At 54.6% G+C, this 13,693-nt stretch overlaps 1 protein-coding gene across 3 annotated transcripts in view; it reads right to left on the bottom strand.

Annotated features, from left to right (window-relative positions):
- The window catches only part of RARA (retinoic acid receptor alpha), a 44,629-nt gene that overhangs the window by 15,779 nt on the left and 15,157 nt on the right, over positions 1–13,693 (bottom strand). For all 3 annotated transcript variants that reach the window (XM_069482503.1, XM_069482502.1, XM_069482505.1), the window contains exon 2: positions 7,304–7,846. In XM_069482503.1, coding sequence (XP_069338604.1) covers positions 7,304–7,481 — 178 coding nt within the window. In that variant the 5' untranslated portion in view covers positions 7,482–7,846. The remainder of the gene's footprint in view (positions 1–7,303; positions 7,847–13,693) is intronic.

Here is a 13,693-nt window from a genome sequence, read left to right as displayed (position 1 = left end):
GCTGTGTCGGATTGAGACACCCGCCTTGTGTCATTGTTTGTGACATCATGTGTGACTCGGGCGGCCGGAACCCGACGCGGCAGCGCTGGTGCTGTTGGCACAAACACAGCAGACGGGGCTCTCCTCCCCACGCTCCGCGTGCTTCCGGTGAGCAAAGTCCCGCCCAGGGTGTCTCCCAACCGAGGAACCAGGATCGGCCCCTGCTGCGCGGTCCAGCCCAGGAGAGATCAAAGTAGGGTCTGGTGCCTCCCAGCTGACCACTTCATCCCGGAAGCCCTGGGGATGCCTGTTTCATTGGAAGAAAGGCCTAGCTTGGGTAGGTCCCTAGAAAGAGGGGATACCCCTGGAGGATAGGGGTATCCTACCCTGCTCTCTAAAAGAAAGGGATGGAAATTTACATGATACCCAAGGATATTCTTCTAGAAGCCAGGTTCTTTATATATGTTGTCATTTAATTCTACAGCAACTCCAAGAGATAAGTTTTACAAATAAAATGAGGTCTCAGCAAGGCTATGTGGGTTGTCCAAGATCACACTACTAACATAAAGGATAGAGCCAGTATTTAAACTTTCTGCTGCCAAATCCCATGTTCCCACCAAGCCAGGCCAATTCAAGAAAAATTGTATTTTCTGAGCGCCTCTATGTGAAGACCTTGGTGAGCTTGCCCCTGTAGACCTTAAGGAGCAATAGCCATTAAGCAAATAATCACAAATATATACATATTTAATTGCAAACTTAGTATAGTGTGCTCTGCAGGAGAATTAACATAGGTACCTAATTTAGGTTGAACTGAAGTAGGGAAGAACTCAAATAAAGCAGAGACTTAAAGAGTAAAAGCTTAGAAGTTTATTAGGCAAAGAGTAGAAAGGACTGCGGGCCCAGTAAGAAAAGAGCCTGTGCAAAGGTCCTGGGGTTACAGAAGTTGGTGAATTCATTCAAAGAACTGACAGAAGATTAGGAAGGATGGAGCATAAAATTCAAGAGGGAAAGGTACACAAGACCAGGCTGGAGAGGTGGGCTAAGACCCCACCAGGAGGGCCTAAAAGCCTCAATAAGGCTTTTGGATTTTATCCTAAATGCAAGCAGAAGCCATAGAAAAGTTCCAAGCAGAGGAGAGGCAAGATCTGAGTTACAGTGTAAAAAGATCTTTTTAGCAGCTGTGTGAAGAATGAATTATAGGAGGACAAGAGAGACCCGTTAGAAGCCACTGCAGCAGTCAGGGTGGCTTAGCCTATGACACTGGCAGTGCTGATGGACACAGGAATGTGGATTCACCAGAAATTTTTTTTTTTTGTTTGAAACAGGGTCTCACTGTGTCACCCAGGCTGGAGTGCAGTGGCATAACCACAGCTCACTGTAACCTCAGATTCCTGGGCTCACGCAGTCCTTTCGCCTACCATGTGAGCCACCGTTTGGCCTCACCAGGTATTTTAAAGGTAGAATCAATGGGAGGATGGGAATGAAGGTAGCAGAGAGGACTCTCTGATGTGCAGCTTATGACGTTAGTGATGTTCCTGAGACTGCAAAGTAGAGAAGGCCACTGGGCTATTGCACAGGTGGGTGTGGGGCTCTGAAGTAAAGTCAGGGCTGCAAATGGAATGCTGGGGTCTGGGGCAGGGACGCAAGTCTTGGCAGTGGACGGGACCGCTGGGGAAGAGGAGAGAGTGCTTCCATGCTCTTGGTATCTCTCCTCTCAAATAATGTAGCTCCTGGGCACCAGTTACATGCTAGGCTCTGTGCTCATAGTTTCAAGTTGTTCAGGGACCTGAGACTCTGTCTCTGCCACCAAAGATCTTGTGGTCAGGAAAAGATCTCCCAAATGATTAGAGCTCATGACAGGAACATTGGAGAAGTAACTTCATGGTAGAGAGACGAGTGTTGTAAAAATAAATAGATAAATAAGGACCCACAGGCATACTAAGGAGGGAGGGCGGGTGTGGCAAGGAAGGAAGAAAATCTGTGAAGGTTTCTGGGAAGAGGTGGCATTCAAGATGTTTCTTGAAGGATGGCTAGGATTTCTGGAGCTAGAGAGAAGCCAGAGAGGCCTGTTCTAAACAACAGCAAGGTCATGGGGCAGGTCAGAGCAGAACCCAGTGTCCTGGAGCAGTGGGAGAAGAGGGACAAAGGAAGGCTCCAAGAAGCAGCTGGGGGTGGGGAACCTCCGGTGGCAGCTGTCCACAGGCCTGAGGCCCCGTCCTGCTCAGCCTTACCCCCATCCAGCTCCTTCTCAAGGCTTGTGCTTAGTAAGCCCTCAGCAGGTATGAGTTGAACTGGCCCCTACTTGTGCGAAGCAGGGATCCCTACTGTCCCCAACCCCATCTGGAGGGGATAATAAACAGGAAATCATGAGACCAATGCCAGGCAGACACTGGGTCCCAGTACAAGGTGGCCATCCCCCAAGACAATGCCCAGCTCCACCCCACCCCTCATCATCCCTGTCCTTGCAGGGTACTTGAAGCTAGCCAAGGCCCTCACCAGAAAGCAGGTCACCGTGGCCTAAAAGCAACTCACCCAACCAGGGACAGATTAGAAGTCTTGCTTTAAAGAGGAGGAAACAGATTCAGAGAGAGGTTGGGTGACCTGCCCGAGGCCGCACAAGAAAAGCTATCCTTTAACACTTTGGGGGGGGGGTGCTCTTGGTCTGTGAGCTGGCTGAGGTTTCTAGCAACCCAGAACAAATTGGGGAGGGGAGGGCCTCTATTTCTGGCTTAACCAGGGCTGAGTGGCCTCCACTCCACCCTGGGAAACCCGACTCACTGGCCGTGCCCCTACTCCATGAAGGGTGTGGAGGAGGAAGGCACCACCCTGAAATGATTTAGAGAAGGGAACCACTTCCTCTTCCCACAGACACTACCCCCCAAAGGGCAGTCAGGGCCTGCACTGGCACAGCTCCTTGGGCACACATCCCCAGGCATGGGGTGGACACAATGCCTCGGGCCCTGACCCACCCAAGAGGAAGACAGGCTTCCTTCCCAGGGTTCCCTCCCCCAGGCCATGCTGGGATCCTGCCCTGAAAGGGCTTGTGCATTATCCTTGCTGAGAGATAAAAGGTAAGGGGCCCCATTTTCACTTAAAACCCCAAGTAATGATCTGTCGGCTGACTCTGCACTTTGGACTACAGGAAAGGCATTGCTAGGCAATACCCCTCCCCGGGGGCTTTCCCTCCTTTTGTCCAGGGAAAGAGTGGGAAGAAGGGAGAGAGGGAGGATGCACAGACTGCAAAGGCGAGGAAGAAGAGAAGGGCACACCCCTCTCCTCTCCTCTCCTCTCTGCTCAGCCTGCAGGGCTCACCCAGACCCTCAGGTCATTCCCCAGTCGCTAGGCACACACAGCAAATATGTGGACTGGAAATCTGGAGCCACCCTTTTGGGGCTCCCATCCCTGGCTCCTCTATTGATTGCTTCCAACTTCTCCGCCCCCACTCATAAATTGAAACAAAATAAGAACAAGAACTGAGGCTTTTACACTCTGTTCCTTCAGTGTCTGTCTGAAGATGGGGGGAGGCTGCCCACTGAGCTCTGCAAACTCCCATGGGCTGCAGCGGGCAGATTTGGGGGTGGGGATGGGTGTGAACAGATTGTATCCACAGCTTCCAGGACAGGATGGAGATCTGGCCAGGCCTCTTATCTCTCTTTCCCTCCAGCCTTCAGGATCCAAAACAGAGTGGAGGGGGCGTGGCTTGGGGGGGGTGCCTTCCCTACGCCCCCTACTGGGGGAAGACTGGAGGTTCTAAGGCAGAGGCAAGGCCTCAGCAGTGGGGTAGGCGGTTCAACATGGGCACTAACCCCCACTCCCTATCCGCTCCTCACACCCTGGAGTACCCCCCACAGTCCCCTCCCAAAGCTGCCTATCTGGATGATAGGATGGAAAACAGCCCGGCTTTGCAATCTTACAGGCCCAATTCCGAGCGGAGGTACCTTAACCTCCCCAGCACCGTTTCCTGTGTGTAAATGCAGATAATGTCTCTCTCCCAGGATTGTAGGGTTTAAGATTTGTAAAACACAGATTAAAGTCGCTGACACACAGTGGGAGCTCCACAGATGTTAGCATCCCCTTCTCTCCAGCTCCCATTTACAAAGGGCCTAGGTCCCAAGACACCATGTCACATGCAAGGCAGGGAGCTAAGTGCATTCCTCGATGATCTTGCCTAATTCGCAGCCCTCTGAGGGGTTCTGGTAGTATCCTTGTTTTACAGACGAGGAAACGTGCTCAGAGAGGTTGTCAGCACATAGTAAGCAGTACAAAGGTCCAAGTTTTAACTGTGATGCCTGCCTGCTCCACAGCCCCCAGTCAGACCCCTTTGCCCGTGCAATTCCCAGCGTGAGCAACAAAAAAGGCAGATTAGCTCTCCCCTCCAGCCTAGAAGAGCCCTAAGAAATAGAGACACTTCCCTCCCAAACACAACACAGTCTGAAGGCTACGCCCTTTAACCACTCTGTGTCCTAAGTCACACCCCCTCCCAGCCTCAGCAGGGAACAAGCTGATGCCCCCTCCCCAGCTCCAGATTTCATTCTCCCAAAACACATTCACCTCTCACCCAATGTACATAAGCCATTAATCCCCTTCCCAACAACACATCCAACCTTGACCCCTCTCACCCCTAAAACACACACAACCCTGACGCTCCCCATAATGCACACAAGAATCCCAAACCTCCACAGTAAACACCAGTCCTCAGAGACCAAGCCCCAGGGGCTGGCCTGGGGGGAGGGGAGAATCCCTGTACTATCTGTGGGGCTCCCACCCTGGCTCCCTGGGAGACTGTAGCAGGACAAATACCCACCCCTCCCCACAGTGACCTGGAGAGGATTTCTGTCATCCCACAGGCCACTAGGTCTCTGAAGAGCACACCCAGACCACCTAAGGCACTGCCTCCTTCCCACCCAAGGAGAGGCATGGCGGGTAGGAAAGACCCTACACTTCCCTTTGGCAGGGAATGGGAGGAGGGAGCCTCATCAGTGAGGTTTCCTACAAAAAGGGTGGCAGAGGACCAGAGCATATCATTGCTCCCTGCAGGAACGGAGGGCCACTGATTTCTACCTCTCTTAGGAACTGCTTGACCCCCTGGGCCAGCCCCAAGCCAAGGGAGGCTAAGCTGCCTCCATCTCTGAGGCCAGGCATGCCATGCTTTCCTACGAGACCTGAGGAGCTCTAGTCACCAGGCACCCCAGCCCTGCAAGAGGAGGGAGGCCCATGGCCACGCCTCTGGTCCCAGAGCAGAGGAAGGTCAGGGAGAAGCTCAGACGCTGGGGGTCCAGATAGGAAGATAAGTTGTTGTTGTTTACTAGGAAGGGGGAGGAGCAGAAAAACCCACAGGCTCACAGAGGGAGGGCGCAGGAAGGGGGCATTGCCTAACCTGGGTGGAGAAAGCCAAAGAAGGCTACACTTGCCTGAAATGTGGGCACCCCACCCTGAGGAGAGAAGGTTACCATGGTGGGAAGCCCTCCCCACCCACCTCTAGGAAAGAGGAAGAAGCTTGCAACATTCAGGGCAGGGCAAAGCATTCGCTCAGTCTGGCACAGAACGGGCACAGGACGGGGCCGGGCCCCGGCCCCGGCCCCCACCTCCAACCGGCTGATGAGTCCAGGCTCCAGGTGGACAGAGTGTCTGGGAGCTCTGTTCCCATCACCCGGGGGAGGACAAGTTGTCCATAGGCACCAGGTTGCAGACCCCCAACTCCTCCTTCCTTAAAAATCCCACTAGCAGGAAGCAGACACTCTTCCAGCTCCAGTGACCCAAGACCAGAATATGAATCCAGTCCCTTCAAATACGGCAAAAATTCCACACGGATACACTCACCCATTCCCAAGCAACCCTGAACCCCAGAAGCCAGCCTCCCCCTATCATGAGCATAGACTAAAAGACCAGACCAGAATCAGGGTCCCCAGACTCTGTTCACCTCAAACTACTACATGGGGTGGAAGGGAGAGAGGGAGGAAACAGATGAAGGTTAGAGAAACCGAGGCAGCACCTGCCTGCCCCCTGGCTCCAGGGCATAAAGAGTTGGGGGCATAAGGGAGCACAGACATAACGTCCCTGCTCCTGGCGGCTGGTGGGGCCTGGGAGGGAGGGGGCTGTGGCAAAGCCAGAGGGAGGCGATCCAGGAAGCAGTGGTGGCGGTGGGCAGCCAGCCAGTGTGGGCAGTGAGGCGCCCTGCCAGGGCCTGCCCCAGGGACAAAGAGACTCCCTGGCTCCGGGGAGAGCGCTGCCCCCACACCGAGAAGGGGGCACTGACCCAGCCCAGCCGAGCACTCAGGGCAGTGGTGCCAGGCAGTTTGCCAGTGGCCGTGGGAGGGGTGGTGGGTGCCTGGGGCAGGGCATTCAGTCCCTCCTGGCCAGGAGAGGTGGGACACGTTTCCCAGGTCAGCAGCTGACCAGCCAGCCAGCCAGCCGGCCATGGCCCATTCTGCTGCTTCCACCCCCTCCCACCCCAGGCCAGGGCCTGGCTCTCTCCTCCCCCCAGCCCTGGCCTGGCGCCCAGCTGGGCCCTGGGGGCCAGAGTTACTGTAAGCGGCCTGGCAGGCCCCAGCCCTGGACTCTGCCAGCTGGCCATAGCCGCCGCCACCTCCCACTACCTGGCTCGGCCAGCCGGGGAAGGGTACTAAGACCCCTGCCTAGCCAACGGGTGACCCCCATGGCAGAGGGCGGAGGCAGAGGAGAAAACACAGGCCCTGCCAAGACCATGCATGCGTCCAAGGCCAGAGTCCAGGCCAAGCGCCCCCTCCTGGGACACTCTATCAACTAGGCTAGCCCGTGGGCCCCTCCCTATCACCCTTCCCACAAAGGGAAGCCCACCCTAGCACGGCCAGAGGTGGAGCTGGCAGGGAGAGAGGAGGGGGTTCCAGCCAGACTACCTCTGTCTACGTCAAGCCCTCTGAGGCACTAAGTGGGGGTGGGGCATGGGGGGGGCGCTGCTCTCACCCTTGGTAGAGCTGTCATTTCCACCAAATGTCGAGAGGTTTGTTTACCTGCCTCTGGCCTCTGTGTCCAGTCCTTGGAGCTATTTATAAGGCCCTCAACAGCAGAGCACAGGAGAGGGCTGCAAGGAGCACTGCGGGCCAGAACAGCGTGGTTTCATCTCTCTCTCTGCTTCCCCCAACATCAAACACAACCACCATGATCAGCCTACAAGCTGTGGGGCTTTCATCCTCAAGACCCCCAAATCATGGTCCCCTCAAATGGAGAAGACCTCGCGGCTCACTGTGGCCGCAGTAGAACAGATGTGCCCAGAGCCCAAGCCCTGAGGCCTGCCACCCTCCACAGTCCCCTCCCCGCAAGCATCCCCCAACACCCAGAGACTTACTGGCTGGGGATGGTGTGCTATATCCACTAACTGGAAGCTGGTGCTGGAGGGTGGTCAGAGCGCCTGGTGGGGAGAGTCCACCCAGCATTGGGGGGAAGAAGAAGGCGTAGGGGGGCACTGGGTACCCATTGAGGTGCCCACCCCCAGGTGTCGGGCAGGAGCTGCTGTTGCTGGCCATGCCAAGCAGCCACAGTCAGAAGGGCAGGCAGACAGTCTGGCAGGGGGCTCTGGCGGGCTTCAGGCTGCCCCTCCTCGGGGCATGAGGCCTGGGCCCAGAGGGGGTTTGGGTGGTCAGCCCACCCCCCCTTCTGTCCTGGCGCTGCTGTCCAAGGAGAGCAGGCTAATCTCGGCCTCCTGGAGCCCCCACCCTAGCTGGGGGCCAGGGGGGTTGGGGGACGTCTCAAGAGCTGGTCCTTTGGTCAAGCAGTTCTGTGAGCTGGCACTTTCCCGGGAAGGTCCAGAGCTGGCCTTCAGGGCACCAAAAAGGATGCCACTCCTAGATGGGTCCCGGCTAGGCGGCTGGGGGGGCCATGTCCTGTGATGCTGCAGAAAGAGGAAAGACAGGTGAGTGGGCACTGAGGAGCAGGCACATAGGCATTCCCCGTGGAGCTCCCCAACCTGGGCTGCCGGAGATTTTCCCGTGGCACCCAGCTGAGCAGACAGCTGGCACCATGCCTGGCTGGCAGAGACAACCTGGGAGCAGGGCCCAGACACTGCTGGGGGTGGCAGGATAGTACAGCCAGGCTGGGAAGACAGAGACAGAGCCCAGAACCTTGGAGGGCCTCTCACCCACAATCCTGAGGGGAATGGGTCCACAGTGCCACCCCAAGGGATCAAGGCAGCAGAAGCAGGCAGCTGGCCCTCCTTCCCCAAGGGGGTTACCTGAGGTCAAGATGCAGAGAACGTGTGCTTGGGGGGAAGAGGGAGGGGGAGGAAAAGCCGCTTCCCTAAAGCATGGGCACTTCTCAGAAAAATGACTCCTAAGCCGGGGGCCCCTCTTACACCACTTCCCCCCCAAATCCAAGCCCCAGCACCCCAGATGAGTTTGTCCCACAGGCCCTGGGAGGAGCCCCATATACATACACACAAATAGGGAAATGGGAACCAAGAACTCCTAGGTACCCCTTTCAATGCTTAACAGCATGGACGGTCCAACGCTTCACAGCAAGGGCTGGGCAATGTAGGAGGGCAGGGACTGCCCAGGAAGCCTCCTACCCCCAGGCAATAAAGGGGCAAGAGAGATTGATCTCAAGAGTTCACCCACATACTTCTTTCTGCAGAAGCAAAACACATGGAATGGGGTGGGAAATGAAAGGTCAGATGCCCCTCTCACCAGTGTGTACACAGATCCACACCCTGTTTGAAGAGCTGGGACCAGAGAACATGCATAGGTGATACCGTAGAGAGAGACAGCGATGAACCCAGAGATTCCAAGACACAGTGAGACACACAGGCAGCAATGAGAGCAGAGAGAGGACACAAGAAACAGATCCACAAGACGATGTTTCAAATCCATTCTGGGATAGGCTATACATAAATACAGATATATGTATTTATATATGAATATATATATACACACACACACACACACACACACACGAAAGACACAAGAAAAGAGATAGACAAAAAGAAACATGGCCAGTCAAAACCACAATAAGATACCATTTCACACCCACTAGGACAGCTACAATCAAAAAGACAGACAATAACAAGTATTGGCAAGGGTGTAGAGAAATTGAAATCCTCATACATTGCTGGTTGGAATGTAAAATAGTATAGCTGCTTTAGAAAACAGTCTGGCAGTTCCTCAAAAGGTTAAACATAGAGTTAGCATATGACCCAACAATTCCACTCTTACGGGTATCTACCCAAAAGATATAACATAAGTCCACAAAAAGACTTGTACATGAATGTTCATAGCAGCATTATTCATAATAGTGAAAATATGGAACCAATCTAAATGCCATCAACTGATGAATGGATAAATAAAATGTATATCCATACAATGGAATATTATTCTGCCAAAAAAAAGAATGAAGTACTAATACTACAATATGGATATTCCTTGAAGACATTATGCTAGTCACAAAAAACCATATGTTACATGATTCCACTTATATGAAATGCCCAGGATACACAAATCTATAGAGACAGAAAGTAGACTTGTGGTTACCAGGAACTGGGGCGTGGATTTGAGGGAAATGGGAAGTGGCTGTTGATAGGTATAGGGACTCTTCTTGGGGTGATGAAAATGTTCTAAAATTAACTGTGGTGGTAGTTGCACAACTCTGTGAATATACTAACATCATTGAATTGTATACTTTAATGGGTGAGTTTTATGGTATGTGAACTCCATCTCAATAAAGCTGTTTTTACAAAACAGAAGAAAAGAAACAAGGCCACAGAGACCCAAAGTAAGAACTGTCTCTTTCCAACATCCTTCATACCCCAGCCCCCGCCCCCGCCCCAAGCTCAGGACATACCAGGTCCCGAGCTCCAAGTCCCAGACTCCAGGCTCAAACCTGGAGTCCAGGGGACATGCACATGGCCAGCATTTGGCTGAGGACCAGGCCTGCGATAGGGCAGTTCCTGCCAAGGCCACTGTGGAAGAGGCCAGGACTTCTGGGCGTAGCTGGGCCAGCCAGCCAGCCTGTGTTGAACTGAGGGAGAGAGGGAAGGAGGAGAGGAGGGGACAGGTACTGGCCAGGGAGAGGGCAGTTACACCAGGAGTAAAATCTGGACCTTGTTAATGAAGATGATTTTTACTGTTACTCATTATGACAACCATAGGGCCTCTCTCCTCACTCCAGAATGAGGTGCCCTCTTCCCTCCTCAGGCCCCTGCCAATTCCCTCCTAGGCTGAGAGGGCTGACGTCAGAGGAACAGGGGCTCCACCTACCGGACCACACCCCTGTGGGGCCCCACACAATGGGAACTTGAGCTGGGGGAGCTAGGCAAGGGAAGGAGGGGCTGGTTGAACCTCATCGGTGCCTACAATTGGACCCTCACACACAAATACCCGCCACACACTTGCAGAAACTCATGCACGCAGGTCTACAGAAAACATCTGGGTGGGCAAGAGCATGCTTGCAGCCCCAGCCTGTGTGTGTGCGGGCACGCATGTAAGGAGAGGGAACCTAGAGATATCATCTCTCCATACCTGGGCTCCATCACACAGTGAACACAGTTCAGAACTTGTGTGCACGGGCCCCGGTACACAGCTCCCCAAAGACACACAACCACAGCCCCACAATTTCCCAAACTGCCCATTCCCTGGTCCTTACACAGCCAGGATGGTCCCTGAATGTGCTTCCTCCACCAGAAGACACTCCTTGTGGGCCCAGCCTGTGTACAGCACCCTCCACAACACACACCAGGTTCCACAAACACTCAAGTGGATTCACATCCACATGAGGTGAGACCCAGGAGGCAGCTGACCCAAAGCAAAGCCTCCTGAACCAAGGCTGAGGCCCAGAAAGCCATTTGTTCCAGACCCCAGGCATGCTGACCCAGCTTTTGGAGGGTGAGGGATGGGTTGAGTCAGTCCGGCCTAGGACTTTCTGGAACCCACCCTTGCCCCCAGAGAAGAGACAGAATTAATGCCTTAACTCTCTACCCCTGAGGAATTTGAAACTGGGCCAAACCTCAACTTCTCCAAAGATCCTCCCACCAGATGGCCCCCCACTCCTGCACCCCACCAGCCACAGGTCCACATCCAGGGAGAAGCTGGAAGGCCTCCCCAACCCCTGTCAGAGCCTCCAATATGCCTAACCCAGCTCAAAACTGGCCTGCAAACATCAGTGCAAAGTTACGCAGCTCCCTGGGAAGGGCCTTGAGCTGCAGGAGGGGGTAAAGGTCACAGAAATGGGCCAAGGGCCAGGCAGACCAGGAAACAGGCATGGGCAAAGGCAAGGATGACGAGGGTGGAGACAAAAGAGCACAGGTCCTGCCTCAGAAGGTTCTCCAGGAGCCATGACCCTCAGGGAGACACCTGGGCCCCAGCCCCCTGCACCCAGGGAGGGGTAGAGAAGGCCCTGTCAGAGAATCGAAACCAGTAACAGAGGGAAAACAAACTACCCACATCCAACCTCCACCCTATGCCAACCACCTCCACTGCCCACGGGTACCCTCCCCTGAGAGAGACAGAGAGAACCACAGGCCCACACTGCCAATATACTGAGCCCAGCCTAAGCACAGCAGAAGAAAGGGTGGGGGGCTAGAATGCCTGCAAGCAGCCATGCACCCCTGCTTGCTGGGGCCTTCCTCATCCCTAGAAGGTGTCAGCATCCCTTCCCCAGCATCAGGTGTCTCTAACTGCCCACTCATGCATTATACCCCAGAGTCACACACCTAGAGAGAAAAGTGAGAGCTGCCTGGGCCACAAAGATGGTAGAAAGAACCTGAGGTCTGAAGGGTCAAATCTCAGCTCTGCCACTCTGGCTGACCTTACACAAGTCACTTAACCTCTCTAAGCATCTGTTTACCCGCCTGTGCGCTGCCTACCTCAACAACTGGTTGTGTGATTTAAGAGAGGAAGTCCTGGAAAGCACCTAGCCCAGAGCCTCCCATCCCCCCCAGCCTCTCACCACCTTGGTGCCCCCTCGGAACTTGGCCTGCTTTCCTTTGCCTCTCCCCGACCAGGGCTAGCAGCTAGGAGGGAGAATTACCCATTTTCCAGGGTCTGCTTCCCCCAGACTGAGGAGAGGGATGTGGAGAGAGGGATATTAGGGGTGTGGGTGGAAGCCTGACCACAACCCTTTCCCAAATTCCCTTCTTTCATTTCACAAACCAAAAAAGGAAACCTTCGAATTTGGGGAGGGGAGAAGGGGAAGAGAAATAGACCATTTCCTCCCCTATTCTCAGAGCAGAAGAGCCAGGGCCCCCCAGACCCAGTGGGCCCAGCCTCCCTTCTTCATTCAGTCTCCCCTCTCTGCTCCCCGGCTCCCCTGCAACAGTGGTTCCCAAGGAATAGAAGTCAGGCAGTCCCGGAGGGGTTGAGAGAAAGAGACAAGGATTGGGGAGCTTAAGAGAAGGGGAGACAGGGGGTTTCCTAAGCATTCTAGACAGTTAATGAATCATATGCAAATGATACCCAGAGCTCAAGCTCAACTTGGGCAGAAGGGACTCCAGCCCTGGCAGAAACAAGGACCTGGCTGCTTTGGACCCCCTACTCTGCCAGGAGCTGGCCAAGCAGGGCAGGACAGAGCCGATTTCAAACCAGAACAGTGGGCTGGAACTATTTATAAACTTTCCAGGAAAACATTCACATACACACAAAGTCACAACCTTTCTCCTCCTCCCTGCTCCTCAGTTCTGCAGACAGGGGTTGGGGAGCAGTGATGACCACTACTCTCTTTTCTAGGGGCCCCCCTCTGGTCAAGGCTCTCACTCCTCTCCTCCCTGGCTAGCCCACAGTCCTGCGACTCTGGTTCTCTGTTTCCCGTCTACTCACCAGGGTCTGAGCTGCAGGAAGCCAGGCAAGCCCAGCCTCATTTTAAAAGAGATCTGGGGGAGGCTGGGACCTTTGGAGGGCACCTCTTCCCCACCGACCCCACAGAACCCCAAGCCTGCCATGCTATAGCTGGATCTGGTGTGAAAACCTGCCCCAGAATGTGCAGGCCATAGCATGTCCTCATGGGAGTGAGGGGAAGGCAGAGGCCCAGCACCTTGCTTCTGGGTGCTACCACTACCCCCTGCCTCAAGACGCCTCATCCCAGAACAAATCCGACATTTCCCCAACTTGTACCCCACCCAGCCCAAGGTTCTGCCCCAGCTACACAGAGCTGCCTGACCCCCACAAGCCACAATCTCAGCAGTAACTGAATACCAGGCTGACAGGCGACTGAACAACGCAAGCTTAGGACAGGCCAAGTTCTAGAAGGAAGAAATGGGAATCTCTGCTGGGCAGGGTAGTGCTCCCAACTCCTCCATTCCCAGAGACCCTACCCCAGAGCCCCCTGGGGGATATGCTAGGGACCTCTGAAGCCCAGAGGGATCCACCCAGAACCAGAGCCAAAGCCTCCCACCAGATCTTCCTTCCAAACAGAGAGTAGGTGAAAGGGCAGGGGGCAGCCCAGGCCTCTAGGAGTGGGACCAACCCACAGGGAAGGAAGAAAACAGGAAGAGGAAGAGAAGAGCCTGCCGAGGCCACAGCCAGACCACAGGAGTGTGTGGATCATACAAAGGCAGCTCTGTCTGGGTAGGGGACCAAAGGGGCACAGACAAAGGGGACCCCCCCCCAGCTTGGAAACCCCCATCCTCACATCCAGCCTGGCATGGGGTTTTCCCCACCTTCATCTTGGCAGCTGCCCACCTCACCACTACCTCCCCCTACTCCACCATGCAGGAAGCATGACTCTCTCACAATGAGGGGGACAGCTCACAGAGAAC

This window comes from Eulemur rufifrons, chromosome 9 (genome assembly GCF_041146395.1).
Source record: "Eulemur rufifrons isolate Redbay chromosome 9, OSU_ERuf_1, whole genome shotgun sequence".
In the NCBI taxonomy this organism is placed as follows: domain Eukaryota; kingdom Metazoa; phylum Chordata; class Mammalia; order Primates; family Lemuridae; genus Eulemur; species Eulemur rufifrons.
Note: the sequence above shows the minus strand (reverse complement) of the source record. Positions and strands in the feature narration are given on the sequence as shown.